The sequence below is a fragment of the Leptodactylus fuscus genome, unplaced genomic scaffold, assembly GCF_031893055.1.
Source record: "Leptodactylus fuscus isolate aLepFus1 unplaced genomic scaffold, aLepFus1.hap2 HAP2_SCAFFOLD_246, whole genome shotgun sequence".
NCBI lineage: Eukaryota > Metazoa > Chordata > Amphibia > Anura > Leptodactylidae > Leptodactylus > Leptodactylus fuscus.
Genome location: NW_027440269.1, coordinates 64,057 through 83,637, shown reverse-complemented (window position 1 = coordinate 83,637; position 19,581 = coordinate 64,057). Strand labels below are relative to the sequence as shown.

The 19,581-nt window shown below is 44.5% G+C and overlaps 1 protein-coding gene across 1 annotated transcript in view; it reads right to left on the bottom strand.

Annotated features, from left to right (window-relative positions):
- Window positions 1-19,122, bottom strand: part of FANCD2 (FA complementation group D2) — a 64,636-nt gene extending 45,514 nt beyond the window's left edge. Inside the window, exons 1-5 of the mRNA XM_075261653.1 lie at window positions 18,978-19,122; window positions 16,110-16,244; window positions 13,267-13,334; window positions 6,913-7,019; window positions 6,763-6,829 (exon numbers count right to left, since the gene is read on the bottom strand). Coding sequence (XP_075117754.1) covers window positions 6,763-6,829; window positions 6,913-7,019; window positions 13,267-13,334; window positions 16,110-16,244; window positions 18,978-19,122 — 522 coding nt within the window. The remainder of the gene's footprint in view (window positions 1-6,762; window positions 6,830-6,912; window positions 7,020-13,266; window positions 13,335-16,109; window positions 16,245-18,977) is intronic.
- Window positions 19,123-19,581: the final 459 nt, after the last annotated feature.

Here is a 19,581-nt window from a genome sequence, read left to right as displayed (position 1 = left end):
CCTCTGTGTGTTACTGACATGTGTTATATTCCTTCCTCTATCCTGTGTGTTACTGACATGTGTTATATTCCTTCCTCTATCCTGTGTGTTACTGACATGTGTTATATTCCTTCCTCTATCCTCTGTGTGTTACTGACATGTGTTATATTCCTTCCTCTATCCTGTGTGTTACTGACATGTGTTATACTCCTTCCTCTGTGTGTTACTGACATGTGTTATATTCCTTCTTCTATCCTCTGTGTGTTACTGACATGTGTTATATTCCTTCCTCTATCCTCTGTGTGTTACTGACGTGTGTTATATTCCTTCCTCTATCCTCTGTGTGTTACTGACATGTGTTATATTCCTTCCTCTATCCTGTGTGTTACTGACATGTGTTATATTCCTTCCTCTATCCTCTGTGTGTTACTGACATGTGTTATATTCCTTCCTCTATCCTGTGTGTTACTGACATGTGTTATACTCCTTCCTCTGTGTGTTACTGACATGTGTTATATTCCTTCCTCTATCCTCTGTGTGTTACTGACGTGTTATATTCCTTCCTCTATCCTCTGTGTGTTACTGACATGTGTTATATTCCTTCCTCTATCCTCTGTGTGTTACTGACATGTGTTATATTCCTTCCTCTATCCTCTGTGTGTTACTGACATGTGTTATACTCCTTCCTCTGTGTGTTACTGACATGTGTTATATTCCTTCCTCTATCCTCTGTGTGTTACTGACGTGTTATATTCCTTACTCTATCCTCTGTGTGTTACTGACGTGTGTTATATTCCTTCCTCTATCCTCTGTGTGTTACTGACGTGTTATATTCCTTCCTCTATCCTCTGTGTGTTACTGACGTGTGTTATATTCCTTCCTCTATCCTCTGTGTGTTACTGACATGTGCTATATTCCTTCCTCTATCCTCTGTGTGTTACTGACGTGTGTTATATTCCTTCCTCTGTGTGTTACTGACGTGTTATATTCCTTCCTCTATCCTCTGTGTGTTACTGACATGTGTTATATTCCTTCCTCTATCCTCTGTGTGTTACTGACATGTGCTATATTCCTTCCTCTATCCTCTGTGTGTTACTGACATGTGCTATATTCCTTCCTCTATCCTCTGTGTGTTACTGACGTGTGTTATATTCCTTCCTCTATCCTCTGTGTTACTGACGTGTGTTATATTCCTTCCTCTGTGTGTTACTGACATGTGCTATATTCCTTCCTCTATCCTCTGTGTGTTACTGACATGTGTTATATTCCTTCCTCTATCCTGTGTGTTACTGACATGTGTTATATTCCTTCCTCTATCCTCTGTGTGTTACTGACGTGTGTTATATTCCTTCCTCTATCCTCTGTGTGTTACTGACATGTGTTATATTCCTTCCTCTATCCTCTGTGTGTTACTGACGTGTTATATTCCTTACTCTATCCTCTGTGTGTTACTGACGTGTGTTATATTCCTTCCTCTATCCTCTGTGTGTTACTGACGTGTTATATTCCTTCCTCTATCCTGTGTGTTACTGACGTGTGTTATATTCCTTCCTCTATCCTCTGTGTGTTACTGACATGTGTTATATTCCTTCCTCTATCCTGTGTGTTACTGACGTGTGTTATATTCCTTCCTCTATCCTCTGTGTGTTACTGACGTGTTATATTCCTTCCTCTATCCTCTGTGTGTTACTGACGTGTGTTATATTCCTTCCTCTATCCTCTGTGTGTTACTGACGTGTGTTATATTCCTTCCTCTATCATGTGTGTGTTACTGACATGTGTTATATTCCTTCCTCTATCCTGTGTGTTACTGACGTGTTATATTCCTTCCTCTATCCTCTGTGTGTTACTGACGTGTTATATTCCTTCCACTATCCTGTGTGTCACTGACGTGTGTTATATTCCTTCCTCTATCCTCTGTGTGTTACTGACGTGTTATATTCCTTACTCTATCCTCTGTGTGTTACTGACGTGTGTTATATTCCTTCCTCTATCCTCTGTGTGTTACTGACGTGTGCTATATTCCTTCCTCTATCCTCTGTGTGTTACTGACGTGTTATAGTCCTTCCTCTATCCTCTGTGTGTTACTGACGTGTGTTATATTCCTTCCTCTATCCTGTGTGTTACTGACGTGTTATATTCCTTCCTCTATCCTCTGTGTGTTACTGACGTGTTATAGTCCTTCCTCTATCCTCTGTGTGTTACTGACGTGTGTTATATTCCTTCCTCTATCCTGTGTGTTACTGACGTGTTATATTCCTTCCTCTATCCTCTGTGTGTTACTGACGTGTTATATTCCTTCCACTATCCTGTGTGTCACTGACGTGTGTTATATTCCTTCCTCTATCCTCTGTGTGTTACTGACGTGTGTTATATTCCTTCCTCTATCCTCTGTGTGTTACTGACATGTGTTATATTCCTTCCTCTATCCTCTGTGTTACTGACATGTGTTATATTCCTTCCTCTATCCTCTGTGTGTTACTGACATGTGTTATATTCCTTCCTCTATCCTCTGTGTGTTACTGACATGTGTTATATTCCTTCCTCTATCCTCTGTGTGTTACTGACATGTGTTATATTCCTTCCTCTATCCTGTGTGTTACTGACATGTGTTATATTCCTTCCTCTATGTGTTACTGACATGTGTTATATTCCTTCCTCTATCCTGTGTGTTACTGACATGTGTTATATTCCTTCCTCTATCCTGTGTGTTACTGACGTGTGTTATATTCCTTCCTCTATCCTCTGTGTTACTGACATGTGTTATATTCCTTCCTCTATCCTCTGTGTGTTACTGACATGTGATATATTCCTTCCTCTATCCTCTGTGTGTTACTGACGTGTTATATTCCTTACTCTATCCTCTGTGTGTTACTGACGTGTGTTATATTCCTTCCTCTATCCTCTGTGTGTTACTGACGTGTGTTATATTCCTTCCTCTATCCTCTGTGTGTTACTGACGTGTGTTATATTCCTTCCTCTATCCTCTGTGTGTTACTGACATGTGTTATATTCCTTCCTCTATCCTCTGTGTGTTACTGACATGTGTTATATTCCTTCCTCTATCCTCTGTGTGTTACTGACATGTGTTATATTCCTTCCTCTATCCTCTGTGTGTTACTGACATGTGTTATATTCCTTCCTCTATCCTGTGTGTTACTGACATGTGTTATATTCCTTCCTCTATCCTCTGTGTGTTACTGACATGTGTTATATTCCTTCCTCTGTGTGTTACTGACATGTGCTATATTCCTTCCTCTATCCTCTGTGTGTTACTGACGTGTGTTATATTCCTTCTTCTATCCTCTGTGTGTTACTGACATGTGTTATATTCCTTCCTCTATCCTCTGTGTTACTGACGTGTGTTATATTCCTTCCTCTATCCTCTGTGTGTTACTGACATGTGTTATACTCCTTCCTCTGTGTGTTACTGACATGTGTTATATTCCTTCTTCTATCCTCTGTGTGTTACTGACATGTGTTATATTCCTTCCTCTATCCTCTGTGTGTTACTGACATGTGTTATATTCCTTCCTCTATCCTCTGTGTGTTACTGACGTGTTATACTCCTTCCTCTGTGTGTTACTGACATGTGTTATATTCCTTCTTCTATCCTCTGTGTGTTACTGACATGTGTTATATTCCTTCCTCTATCCTCTGTGTGTTACTGACATGTGTTATATTCCTTCCTCTATCCTCTGTGTGTTACTGACGTGTTATACTCCTTCCTCTGTGTGTTACTGACATGTGTTATATTCCTTCCTCTATCCTCTGTGTGTTACTGACGTGTGTTATATTTCTTCCTCTATCCTCTGTGTGTTACTGACGTGTGTTATATTCCTTCCTCTATCCTCTGTGTGTTACTGACATGTGCTATATTCCTTCCTCTATCCTCTGTGTGTTACTGACATGTGTTATATTCCTTCCTCTATCCTCTGTGTGTTACTGACGTGTGTTATATTCCTTCCTCTGTGTGTTACTGACATGTGCTATATTCCTTCCTCTATCCTCTGTGTGTTACTGACATGTGTTATATTCCTTCTTCTATCCTCTGTGTGTTACTGACGTGTGTTATATTTCTTCCTCTATCCTCTGTGTGTTACTGACGTGTGTTATATTCCTTCCTCTATCCTCTGTGTGTTACTGACATGTGCTATATTCCTTCCTCTATCCTCTGTGTGTTACTGACGTGTGTTATATTCCTTCCTCTATCCTCTGTGTGTTACTGACATGTGCTATATTCCTTTCTCTATCCTCTGTGTGTTACTGACATGTGTTATATTCCTTCCTCTATCCTCTGTGTGTTACTGACATGTGTTATATTCCTTCCTCTGTGTGTTACTGACGTGTGTTATATTCCTTCCTCTATCCTCTGTGTGTTACTGACGTGTTATACTCCTTCCTCTGTGTGTTACTGACATGTGTTATATTCCTTCTTCTATCCTCTGTGTGTTACTGACGTGTTATATTCCTTCCTCTATCCTCTGTGTGTTACTGACATGTGTTATATTCCTTCTTCTATCCTCTGTGTGTTACTGACGTGTTATATTCCTTCCTCTATCCTCTGTGTGTTACTGACATGTGTTATATTCCTTCCTCTATCCTCTGTGTGTTACTGACGTGTTATATTCCTTCCTCTATCCTCTGTGTGTTACTGACGTGTTATATTCCTTCCTCTATCCTCTGTGTGTTACTGACATGTGTTATATTCCTTCTTCTATCCTCTGTGTGTTACTGACGTGTTATATTCCTTCCTCTATCCTCTGTGTGTTACTGACATGTGTTATATTCCTTCCTCTATCCTCTGTGTGTTACTGACGTGTTATATTCCTTCCTCTATCCTCTGTGTGTTACTGACGTGTTATATTCCTTCCTCTATCCTCTGTGTGTTACTGACGTGTGTTATATTCCTTCCTCTGTGTGTTACTGACGTGTGTTATATTCCTTCCTCTATCCTCTGTGTGTTACTGACATGTGTTATACTCCTTCCTCTGTGTGTTACTGACATGTGTTATATTCCTTCTTCTATCCTCTGTGTGTTACTGACATGTGTTATATTCCTTCCTCTATCCTCTGTGTGTTACTGACGTGTGTTATATTTCTTCCTCTATCCTCTGTGTGTTACTGACGTGTGTTATATTTCTTCCTCTATCCTCTGTGTGTTACTGACATGTGTTATATTCCTTCCTCTATCCTCTGTGTGTTACTGACGTGTTATATTCCTTCCTCTATCCTCTGTGTGTTACTGACATGTGCTATATTCCTTCCTCTATCCTCTGTGTGTTACTGACATGTGTTATATTCCTTCCTCTATCTTCTGTGTGTTACTGACATGTGCTATATTCCTTCCTCTATCCTCTGTGTGTTACTGACGTGTGTTATATTCCTTCCTCTGTGTGTTACTGACATGTGCTATATTCCTTCCTCTATCCTCTGTGTGTTACTGACATGTGCTATATTCCTTCCTCTATCCTCTGTGTGTTACTGACGTGTGTTATATTCCTTCCTCTATCCTCTGTGTGTTACTGACATGTGCTATATTCCTTCCTCTATCCTCTGTGTGTTACTGACATGTGTTATATTCCTTCCTCTATCCTCTGTGTGTTACTGACATGTGTTATATTCCTTCCTCTGTGTGTTACTGACGTGTGTTATATTCCTTCCTCTATCCTCTGTGTGTTACTGACGTGTTATACTCCTTCCTCTGTGTGTTACTGACATGTGTTATATTCCTTCTTCTATCCTCTGTGTGTTACTGACGTGTTATATTCCTTCCTCTATCCTCTGTGTGTTACTGACATGTGTTATATTCCTTCTTCTATCCTCTGTGTGTTACTGACGTGTTATATTCCTTCCTCTATCCTCTGTGTGTTACTGACATGTGTTATATTCCTTCCTCTATCCTCTGTGTGTTACTGACGTGTTATATTCCTTCCTCTATCCTCTGTGTGTTACTGACATGTGTTATATTCCTTCCTCTATCCTCTGTGTGTTACTGACGTGTGTTATATTCCTTCCTCTGTGTGTTACTGACGTGTGTTATATTCCTTCCTCTATCCTCTGTGTGTTACTGACATGTGTTATACTCCTTCCTCTGTGTGTTACTGACATGTGTTATATTCCTTCTTCTATCCTCTGTGTGTTACTGACATGTGTTATATTCCTTCCTCTATCCTCTGTGTCTCATGTGATTGGTTCCCTGTCTTTTGCATATCATTGAGTGGTCCTTCTGTCTTTGACATGGTTTAGCCCGGTTACGCGAGTGTTGCGATCTCCTGATAATGAGCGATAACAGAGAAGGGCTGCAATCCTAAGGTAATAGCCTCACTGACATACACCTGCATTGGAGGATTGCCACACTTACTCACTGTTGTTCTCTGTTATCAGACATAAGAGGACAGCACTCACTATGGCAAGTGCTGAAGGATGAAGGGCCTTGATGTGTAAGTCAGTGGGGCTAGATTTGTTTTTGTACATAACTTATGAAGGGTAGGTCCTAGAGATATGAAACCAGATTCCCTGAAAAACCCCTTTAAATTCCCCCTGAATTCAGAATGAGCATCTCTGAGGCCCATGTTCTGAGGTCCGGCTTCATGGCTCACACGGCAGACTAGCAGCACACTGCTCCATCATTACTTCTTGGTTCTGAGTATCCCAAGATCCCTTGGGTCCGGGGGGGGAGGTAGGATATTACTCAGCGAGTGGCTCTTGCACTGGCTGATGCCCCCTATGGGGTGCCCAGGACAGAGCCAGTGAAGACAGTGTGCCCTCCTGCCCTCATACCTGCAGTATATCCATGCCCAGCAGGATCTTTATCAGACTGTCCTGGAAGGAGCTCATCAGCAGATTACTGCAAGGAACGGAGAGATCGCCATTAGATTACATGACCTGCAGCTTGGCCCCGCCCACACACTGGGACAACACTGCTCTCACCTCCCCTCCTCATCCTCACTGCTGCGTCCACAAGGCAGAAGACAGTTCCTGAAACCATCCCGATCTTCAATGTGAGATTCCAATCCAGCCACAAACTCCTGAATAATCTGAGTGAACAGTCACATAGCTCTAGAGCAGCGGTTCTCAACGTGGGGGTCGAACCACCAAAACACAGGGTCAATCATGATTCTCAGCTATATTTATAACTACCTATGTATTGTATTGTGTTGACTGACCCTCAGCTGTCTATCTTGGAGAATGACTTATCTGGTCTGGATTTGCCATTTTTAAGTCACCAGCCGGCTAAGGAATCTTGTTATCTCAGTAGGATGTGAAGGCTAGTGACCAAAATGGCCAAATCTAATTATCGGTGGCCAGTTGCCAAGATCAAAAGCCATTGTCTCACCCTAGGCAGTAACATATCTATGCTAACTTCCTTGATTCTTAGCAGGGGGCCATCTTTGGTCCATGCTCTGAGGGTCCTAACACACGTGACCAGACAACCGGACTCCCTAGATAACTTCAAAGAGTCCTAGGGGTTTGATAACAATCTCTCCGAGGGAAGATGCTACCATTACGACAATTACATCTTCCGGTGCGTAGTAGTGAGACGCACGGTTTTAACCCGAAAACTTTAAGCCTACGGGCCTGGGAAAAGCCGAGAGCTAGTCCTTGTTACTCATCGGTAATTGGGGTATCATGGTTGGTGTCAATGTGTTGGGGAACTCGCTGTGAGCAAAGACATGCCACTTGTTTGACCGTATGATCATGTGATGAGGAATGATGACCATTTATAGTTATTTGATTGCTAAGATAGAGGGTGGGCCGAAAGCCCTGATGATGTCATTTCAGGGTGGAGCCCAGGGTCAATATAAGATTGACCTGGGGCGGAGCTTCTGCTGTTCTTGTTCTTCTCCTCTGACCCTGCATCTGGACACACGTGAGCAAGTAGGCTCTGTGTGTGGCCCCCTCCCCCCTTGCTGGGGGGAAGGGCGGGGCAGAAGCGGCCCATGTGCTGAGAGACAAAGAATGCCATGTGGCTGGGGGACTTTGAAAGAGAGCCAGGTACTACTTTAACACTAATGGACTTATGGAATTATGAGGAATATGGTGTATCTCCCATCTGATCATGGACTTATGAGGAATATGGTGTAACTCCCATCTGATCATGGACTTATGAGGAATATGGTGTATCTCCCATCTGATCATGGACTTATGGACTATGGAATTATGAGGAATATGGTGTATCTCCCATCTGATCATGGACTTATGAGGAATATGGTGCATCTCCCATCTGATCATGGACTTATGGAATTATGAGGAATATGGTGTATCTCCCATCTGATCATGGACTTATGAGGAATATGGTGTATCTCCCATCTGATCATGGAATTATGAGGAATATGGTGTAACTCCCATCTGATCATGGACTTATGGACTATGGAATTATGAGGAATATGGTGTAACTCCCATCTGATCATGGACTTATGAGGAATATGGTGTATCTCCCATCTGATCATGGACTTATGAGGAATATGGTGTATCTCCCATCTGATCATGGACTTATGAGGAATATGGTGTATCTCCCATCTGATCATGGAATTATGAGGAATATGGTGTAACTCCCATCTGATCATGGACTTATGGACTATGGAATTATGAGGAATATGGTGTAACTCCCATCTGATCATGGACTTATGAGGAATATGGTGTATCTCCCATCTGATCATGGACTTATGAGGAATATGGTGTAACTCCCATCTGATCATGGATTTATGAGGAACATGGTGTAACTCCCATCTGATCATGGACTATGGACTTATGAGGAATATGGTGTAACTCCCATCTGATCATGGACTATGGACTTATGAGGAATATGGTGTATCTCCCATCTGATCATGGACTTATGGAATTATGAGGAATATGGTGTATCTCCCATCTGATCATGGACTATGGACTTATGAGGAATATGGTGTATCTCCCATCTGATCATGGACTTATGGAATTATGAGGAATATGGTGTATCTCCCATCTGATCATGGACTATGGACTTATGAGGAATATGGTGTATCTCCCATCTGATCATGGACTATGGACTTATGAGGAATATGGTGTAACTCCCATCTGATCATGGACTATGGACTTATGAGGAATATGGTGTATCTCCCATCTGATCATGGACTTATGGAATTATGAGGAATATGGTGTATCTCCCATCTGATCATGGACTATGGACTTATGAGGAATATGGTGTAACTCCCATCTGATCATGGACTATGGACTTATGAGGAATATGGTGTATCTCCCATCTGATCATGGACTATGGACTTATGAGGAATATGGTGTAACTCCCATCTGATCATGGACTATGGACTTATGAGGAATATGGTGTATCTCCCATCTGATCATGGACTTATGGAATTATGAGGAATATGGTGTAACTCCCATCTGATCATGGACTATGGACTTATGAGGAATATGGTGTATCTCCCATCTGATCATGGACTTATGGAATTATGAGGAATATGGTGTATCTCCCATCTGATCATGGACTATGGACTTATGAGGAATATGGTGTATCTCCCATCTGATCATGGACTATGGACTTATGAGGAATATGGTGTAACTCCCATCTGATCATGGACTATGGACTTATGAGGAATATGGTGTATCTCCCATCTGATCATGGACTTATGGAATTATGAGGAATATGGTGTAACTCCCATCTGATCATGGACTATGGACTTATGAGGAATATGGTGTATCTCCCATCTGATCATGGACTTATGGAATTATGAGGAATATGGTGCATCTCCCATCTGATCATGGATTTATGGAATTATGAGGAATATGGTGTATCTCCCATCTGATCATGGACTATGGACTTATGAGGAATATGGTGCATCTCCCATCTGATCATGGATTTATGGAATTATGAGGAATATGGTGTAACTCCCATCTGATCATGGACTATGGACTTATGAGGAATATGGTGTATCTCCCATCTGATCATGGACTATGGACTTATGAGGAATATGGTGCATCTCCCATCTGATCATGGATTTATGGAATTATGAGGAATATGGTGTATCTCCCATCTGATCATGGACTATGGACTTATGAGGAATATGGTGTATCTCCCATCTGATCATGGACTTATGGAATTATGAGGAATATGGTGTATCTCCCATCTGATCATGGACTATGGACTTATGAGGAATATGGTGTATCTCCCATCTGATCATGGACTATGGACTTATGAGGAATATGGTGTATCTCCCATCTGATCATGGATTTATGGAATTATGAGGAATATGGTGTATCTCCCATCTGATCATGGACTATGGACTTATGAGGAATATGGTGCATCTCCCATCTGATCATGGATTTATGGAATTATGAGGAATATGGTGTATCTCCCATCTGATCATGGATTTATGGACTTTTTACACCAATATGGAAAAACTCTCTTTATTGCTATATGCTATGGGGGGGGGGGGGCTGCGGGTGCCCCCGCCAGAGTCTTTCATGGACTGTATCTCCTGCCTTGTGGGTACCATGCGTTGGCTGCGGAATCACCGGGTGCCTAAGGACTGTTTCTAATCTTTGAATCTCTTTGATCTGTTTTATCTCACTACACTGTAACCACCTTCTCTGTAACCGTATAAGCTTGTGACCGCCAGGGTATATCATATATATATATATATATATATATATATATATATGTATATATATATATATATATATATATATTTATTGGCTGACTAGTATCGACCATCTTGGGTTAATAAAGCGTTCAAACTTTAGAAGGCTCTTCTCGTATTATCCTATAAGGCCCGGTCCTCTCTCTGGGTTTGTGGGAGGGGACAGTATAGTTAGGAAGGCGATCGCGGTTTCCGCCTGTGGCAAAGGCCGGGTGGGCCAGCAGCTGTGGCTGAGGTGGAGGCCGGAGTCCTCGAGCCTTGGGGGCCAGAGGCCGGGGTGGAACGGTGCGATACGTCACACAGGGGTCACCTAAAGCCATTGGAAAATACATGTTTCCGATGGCTTTAGCCGCTGAGAAGCCGTGCTACGGTTTCAGCAGCGCTATTCAGCTGGAACGCACACCGTTATGGATGTGCAATCCAAACCAAATGCCTGCGCGCATGCGCAGACATCATAGCATCATCCGTCCGATGACTGCGGAGAGAGCAGCGGGGGAGGGTGGAAGGTGAGTACAAGTGGGTTTTTTTTTTATTTTTTGTTAAACATTAAGTTGATACATAATGAAGGAGGCCCATGAAACTGGGGGGAGAACGGCATGGCACCGGGGCAGATGAAGGGGGGAGGATGGCATGGCACTGGGGCAGACGAAGGGGGGGGAAAGGCATGGCACTGGGGCATATGAAGGGGGGAGAGAAAGGGATGGTACCGGGGCAGATGAGGGAGGGGGGGGGGGGAGAACGGCATGGCACTGGGGCAGATGAAGGGGGAGAGAAAGGCATGGCACTGGGGCAGATGAAGGGGGAGAAAGGCATGGCACTGGGGCAGATGAAGGGGGAGAGAAAGGGATGGCACCGGGGCAGATGAGGGGGGGAGAACGGCATGGCACTGGGGCAGATGAAGGAGGAGAGAAAGGCATGGTACTGGGGCAGATGAGGGGGGAAGAACGGCATGGCACTGGGGCAGATGAAGGAGGAGAGAAAGGCATGGTACTGGGGCAGATGAAGGGGGGAGAACGGCTGGTACTGGGGCAGATGAAGGGTGTATATGAAATTGGGGGAGAGATGGAGGGGGGACATATAATTTATGGGTGACTGTAGGAGAATTATATTGTGTGGAGCACATGAAAAATGAATGAGAATGGGCGGAGTCAACACAAAAGTAGGCGGAGCTAGATTTGCCGCGGCGCAGATTTTATCCCTCTTTCTGGTCTTCAGTAGATGGGAGGTGTGCCTAAGTTTAAATGATGGTTGATTTGTAGCAATGAGAATACATAATGCATATCAGGTATTTACATTCTGAATCAGAACTGGAGCTAAATTACAGTTATCAAGTAGCCAAAGTTATTTTTTTGGTTTGGGGTCACCGCAACATGAGGAACTGTATTGCGGGATCACAGCATTAGACAGGTTGAGAACCCCTGCTCTAGAATATACAGCGCAGGTACATCACATATAGCATATTACATGGGCACCACGCACGCACTGAGCTCATGTTAGTCTTCTACCAGGCAGCATGTATGTATGCACGTACAATAGCCGTCCTATAACTCCTATCTCCATACACCTAGAACACCCTGCTGTATCATACACCTAGAACAACCTCCTATATCATACACCTAGAACAACCTCCTATATCATACACCTAGAACACCCTCCTGTATCATACACCTAGAACACCCTGCTGTATCATACACCTAGAACACCCTGCTGTATCATACACCTAGAACACCCTGCTGTATCATACACCTAGAACAACCTCCTATATCATACACCTAGAACAACCTCCTATATCATACACCTAGAACAACCTCCTATATCATACACCTAGAACACCCTCCTGTATCATACACCTAGAACACCCTCCTGTATCATACACCTAGAACAACCTCCTATATCATACACCTAGAACAACCTCCTGTATCATACACCTAGAACACCCTCCTGTATCATACACCTAGAACACCCTCCTCCATCATACACCTAGAACACCCTCCTCCATCATACACCTAGAACACCCTCCTCCATCATACACCTAGAACACCCTGCTGTATCACACACCTAGAACACCCTCCTCCATCATACACCTAGAACACCCTGCTGTATCACACACCTAGAACACCCTCCTCCATCATACACCTAGAACACCCTCCTCCATCATACACCTAGAACACCCTGCTGTATCATACACCTAGAACACCCTGCTGTATCATACACCTAGAACACCCTGCTGTATCATACACCTAGAACACCCTGCTGTATCATACACCTAGAACACGCTCCTCCATCATACACCTAGAACACGCTCCTCCATCATACACCTAGAACACGCTCCTCCATCATACACCTAGAACACCCTCCTCCATCATACACCTAGAACACCCTCCTCCATCATACACCTAGAACACCCTCCTCCATCATACACCTAGAACACCCTGCTGTATCATACACCTAGAACACCCTGCTGTATCATACACCTAGAACACCCTCCTCCATCATACACCTAGAACACCCTGCTGTATCATACACCTAGAACACCCTGCTGTATCATACACCTAGAACACGCTCCTCCATCATACACCTAGAACACGCTCCTCCATCATACACCTAGAACACATTTCACTGGACAGCCTACTTCTTTCCCCGCACTCACGTCTGGATATCGCTCGTGTTTCTGGAGTTCTTGTCGCAGAGTCTTTTGAAAAACTCTTTGATCCACAGCTAAAAGGGAAAAAAAAAACAGAAAGGAAAAATTCATCTCAGAGGGTTCCAGAGAAGAGAGCGCAACGCACACGGTTCAGTCACACCCGAGGGGCCATCGGAGCCAGAAGAAATTCAGAGCCAAATTTACATCCATAAGCAATTTTAAGGGCTAGTTCACACAGGGGCATGGAGGCGGAGGCCGCCAGGCTGCGTGTTGCCGCTAGCAGAAGAAAGAAGCGAGTTGTCCTTTCTTCAGGCGGATTCCGCGGCTCAGCCTCCACCTGGCGGCAGCAACCTCTGGCGTCGGCCCATTCATTTGAGCTGACTCCAGAGGGGAAAACCGCGACAGTTGTGGCAGGCGAGTTTTGACCCGAGAGTGACGCGGTGAGCTGCATCACTCTCAGTGCCAAAATCCGTCCCACTGCCCCCCGTGTGAACGAGCCCTAATAAAGACTTAAGACTGTATTCACATGATTGTGTCAAGTCTAAGAAACATGTCTAGGCCCCGGGCTGAAGAGCGCTGTGTGAACTGAGCCTGAGCGGCTGGAGCACAACACTCTGGTGTGAATAGCGCCTTAGGCCTTGTGCACAAGTAACGGGTTTCATTCACATGATGAAGACTTTCAATTTCACACCTTAGGTCAATTTCCATTTGAACAATATACTGCCAAGGATGTGAGATTATACCGTACACCGGCAGCCCAACTCTCAAAGTAGTCAGTGTGTACGCGCGTCTCCTATATTCCCAGTAATCACCTTTAGGCGCTCCGCACTCCATTATACCACCCATAAGGCTCAGCACACCCATACATCATAGCCAGAATTGCACAATTTCCAAGTTCTGAGGTCCCCTTCTCACCATTTTTTGTCATCATCTTGATCTGTTCCCCTCTCTGTTTGTCCCTCCCATTGTCCTGCTGCACCCTGTGTCATTTCTGGTGGTCACTAATATATATTATATATACATACAGTACAGACCAATAGATTGGCCGCCCCTTCTCACTCGCAGAGTTTTCTGTATCTCCATAACTCTGACAATTGTAGATGACACTGAAGTCAGACATGTGGGATTATAGACTTACCAAACAGTGGGACACAACTGACAATCTGTCTTCTATTCTCACTCCCTTTTGCTCTGATTCCTGCTTTGCACACTCTTGGTATTCTCTTGCTGAGCTCCATGAGGTAGTCACCGGGAATGGTTCTCACTTCACAGGTCTGCCATGCTGTCAGGTGTAATAAGTGGGATTTCTTGCCTTATAAATGGGGTTGGGACCATCAGTTGTGTTGTGCAGAAGTCAGGTACAGGATACACAGCTGATAGTCCGACTGAATAGACTCTTAGAATTTGTATTATGGCAAGAAAAGAGCAGCTAAGTAAAGAAAAAACAGTGGCCATCATTACTGTAAGACATGAAGGTCAGTCAGTCCGAAAACTTGGGAAAACTTTGAAAGTGTCCCCTAGTGCAGTTGCAAAAACCATCAAGCGCTACAAAGAAACTGGCTGACATGAGGACAGCCCCAGGAAAGGAAGACCAAGAGTCACCTCTGCTGCGGAGGATAAGGACCGCCCCCAGAAAGGAAGACCAAGAGTCACCTCTGCTGCGGAGGATAAGAACTACCCCAGGAAAGGAAGACCAAGAGTCATCTCTGCTGCGGAGGATGAGGACCGCCCCCAGAAAGGAAGACCAAGAGTCACCTCTGCTGCGGAGGATAAGGACTACCCCAGGAAAGGAAGACCAAGAGTCATCTCTGCTGCGGAGGATAAGTTCATCCAAGTCACCAGCCTCAGAAATCGCAGGTTAGCAGCAGCTCAGATTAGAGAGCAGGTCAATGCCACACAGAGTTCTAGCAGCAGACACATCTCTACAACAACTGGTAAGAGGAGACTTTGTGCAGCCGCCGCCTTCATGGTAAAATAGCTGCTAGAAAACCACTGCTAAGGACCGGCAACAAGCAGAAGAGACCACAAGGAATGGACATTAGACCAGTGGGAATCTGTGCCAAGGTCTGAGGAGTCCTAACGTGAGATCTTTGGTTCCAATCAGCATGTCTTTGGTGAACAGATGGACTCTACATGGCTGGTTCCCACCGTAAAGCCTGGAGGAGGAGGTGTGATGGTGTTGGGGGGGGGCCAAGCTGGGGACACTGTTGGGGATTTATACTGAACCAGCATGGCTACCACAGCATCATGCTATTCCATCCGGACAATGACCCCAAACACCTCCAGGCTGTGACCAAGAAGGAGAGTGATGGGGGGCTACACCAGATGACCCGGCCTCCACAGTCACCAGACCTGAACCCAATCCAGATGGTTTGGGGTGAGCTGGACCGCAGAGTGAAGGCAAAGGGGCCAACAAGTGCTAAGCATCTCTGGGAACTCCTTCAAGACTGCTGGAAGACCATTCCCGGTGACTACCTCATGGAGCTCATCAAGAGAATGCAAAGCAGGAATCAAAGCAAAAAGTATGCAAGAATAGAAGACAGATTGTCAGTTGTGTCCCACTGTTTTGTAAGTCTATAATCCCACATGTCTGACTTCAGTGTCATCTACAATTGTCAGAGTTATGGAAATACAGAAAACTCTGCGAATGAGAAGGGGCGGCCAAACTATTGGTCTGTACTGTGTATCTTACACAATCCTGTTACTGGCATAGACACAGTGAGACGCCAGACACAAAGTGTTTCCTACAACCTCCCCAGGGATTGCACAGTAACGCAGCCCCACACACGTTTTCTAGCATTTTCTGGGGGTGGAGAGCAGACATGGAGGACACAGTTTCTCCTCTGTACCAAGTTCATTCTGCTGTTCTCCAGATTTGAGGCCGACTCCCGCAGACTTCAGTAGCTGTGTGAATAGGTTGTCAGTGACCCGAGCCGTATCCTGAGGCTTCACCTTTCTACTGCTCACCCGTCGCTTCTTAATCTCTATAAAACAGCAAAACAGAGAGTCAGGCAGTTCTGCCACAGTATATACCTTATATACTCCCCCATCCTGAAGCCTATGGGCAGGCTGGTCACCAGGGAGGACAAGAGTATCAACCTCTACTGACCAGAGGCTCCACCATACTCCTCCATATACTCCTGTGTTATATATCATCTACATGAGTGGGGGGGGGGATACAACGGAGGCTCCGCCATACTCCTCCATATACTCCTGTGTTATATATCATCTACATGAGTGGGGGGGGGGATACAACGGAGGCTCCGCCATACTCCTCCATGTACTCCTGTGTTATACATCATCCACCTACACAGCAGAAGAGGGATATACAGTGTTGGTCAAAAGTATTGGCCCCCTGCAGTCCTGTCAGATAATCCTCGCTGTCCCCCAGATAATGATTACACAGCACAGACTCTTATATAGTATATAAGTGACACAGGGTATATACAGTATAAGTATCGCCCCCTGCAGTCCTGTCAGATAATCCTCGCTGTCCCCCAGATAATGATTACACAGCACAGACTCTTATATAGTATATAAGTGACACAGGGTATATACAGTATAAGTATCGCCCCCTGCAGTCCTGTCAGATAATCCTCGCTGTCCCCAGATAATGATTACACAGCACAGACTCTTATATAGTATATAAGTGACACAGGGTATATACAGTATAAGTATCGCCCCTGCAGTCCTGTCAGATAATCCTCGCTCTCCCCAGATAATGATTACACAGCACAGACTCTTATATAGTATATAAGTGACACAGGGTATATACAGTATAAGTATCGCCCCCTGCAGTCCTGTCAGATAATCCTCGCTGTCCCCAGATAATGATTACACAGCACAGACTCTTATATAGTATATAAGTGACACAGGGTATATACAGTATAAGTATCGCCCCCTGCAGTCCTGTCAGATAATCCTCGCTGTCCCCAGATAATGATTACACAGCACAAACTCTTATATAGTATATAAGTGACACAGGGTATATACAGTATAAGTATCGCCCCCTGCAGTCCTGTCAGATAATCCTCGCTGTCCCCCAGATAATGATTACACAGCACAAACTCTTTGGTAATATTTTCATTTATTTTACTTGCAATGAAAAAACACAAAAGAGAATGAAAATAAAGTCACATCATTGATCATTTTACACAAAACCCCAGAACTGGTGCGGACAGAAGTATTGGCGCCCTCAGCCTAATACTTGGTCGCACAACCTTTAGACACAATAACTGCGCACAACCGCTTCCGCTAACCAGCAATGAGTTTCTTACAAGGCTCTGCTGGAATCTTAGACCCTTCTTCTTTGCCAAACTGCTCGCGGTCCCCCCTGAGATGTGAAGGGGGCCTTCTCCAAACTGCCACCAAGAGATCTCTCCCCCTCCCCCACAGGTGTTCTATGGGATTCAGGGCTGGACTCATTGCTGCCACTTTACAAGTCTCCAGGGCTTTCTCTCACCACCATTTTCTAGTGCTGACCTGAAGTGTGTTTTGGGTCCTTGTCCTGCTGGAAGAGCCCTGACCTCTGAGGGAGACCCAGCTTTCTCACACTGGGCCCTACATGATGCTGCACAATGTGTTGGTCGTCTTCAGACTTCATAATGCCATGCACATGGTCAAGCAGTCCAGTGCCAGAGGCAGCAAAGCAACCTCAAACCATCAGGGACCTCCGCCATGTCTGACTGTAGGGGGCGTCTTCTTCTCTTTTTCCCTATAATCTCTATGTTGAGGCCTTCTCCTACTTTTGTCTCCTCTGACCAGAGAACATTCTTCCAGAACGGTTTTGGCTTTCTCAGGTAAGTTTTGGCAAACTCCAGCCTGGCTTCTGTCTGTGGGTAAGAAGTGGGGTCTTCCTGGGTCTCCTCCCATACAGTCCCTTCTCATTCAGACGCTGACGCTGGATAGTACGGGGTGACACTGTTGTACCCTCGGACTGCAGGGCAGCTTGGACTTGTTTGGATGTTAGTCGCGGTTCTTTATCCGCCATCCGCACAATCTTGCGGTGAAATCTCTGGTCAATGTTTCTTTTGCGTCCACATCTAGGGAGGTTAGCCACAGGGCCATGGGCTTTACACTTCTTGATGACACTGCGCACGGTAGACACAGGAACATTCAGGGCTTTGGAGATGGACTTGTAGCCTTGAGATTGCTCAGGCTTCCTCACAATTTTGCTTTTCAAGTCCTCAGACAGTTCTTTGGTCTTCTTTCTTTTCTCCATGCTCAATGTGGTCACACAAGGACACAGGACAGAGGTGGAGGCAACTTTAATCCATTTCAACCGGCTGCAAGTGTGATTTAGTTATTGCCACCACCTGTTAGGTGCCTCAGGGAAGTAACAGGTGCTGTTAATCACACAAATTACAGACGCATCACATGATTTTTCAAACAGTGCCAATACTTTTGTCCACCCCCTTTTTATGTTTGTTGTGGAATTATATCCAATTTGGCTTTTTGACAATTCTTTTTGTGGTTTTCCATTGAAGACAAATTAAATGAAGAAAATACCAAAGAATTTGTGATTGTAATCATTATCTGGAAGAAACGGAGAATTATCTGACAGAATTGCAGGGGGGCCAATACTTTTGGCCAACACTGTATGTGCGGAGCAGAGATATGTGGAGGGAGGAGCGATCAGGGTATACTACTATACACACATCTGTCATACATCATGTACATGAGCGGGGGGGGGGGGGGAACAATGGAGGGGTACACACTAGAGGCTCCGCCATACTCCTCTTGGTTCTCTGACTTTGTCTGTCGCCGTTTACCATTCATCACAGTCTTCTCCCTGGAATAAGAGGGCGACAAGCTATGAGGACATAATAATAGTGAGGTACCAGCGTCCTTTAACCCTTTCATCGCCAGGCACGTACACTGTACATGCTCCCAAGGTGGCACTTCAGTAGCGGAGGACGTAGTTACTACGTCCTCCCTACTAATGCCGATATCTCTGGACTGCATCAACATATCTTGATGCTTTAAAATGCATTTTAAAGAAGAAACTCATCTTTAAAATGATACCAGGAACTTGATGATTTTACTTACAGTCTTGGAACGATTCACTGTTGAAAACACTATTTGGCATTGAGATCCAACTGCAGATCTCAATTCCCAACAGCGTTTCAACAGTGAATTGCTCCAAAACTGTACATCCAATCATCGAGATCTTGATATTTTAAAGATGGGATTCTCCTCTTTAAAATGCAATTGAAAGCATCAAGATATGTTGAGGCAGTCCAAAGATATAGAGCTCCAAAGTGTCCCCCCCCCCTCCTGTCTAAGCAAGCAATTTGCGATCTCTAATAAGAAAGGAAGAGG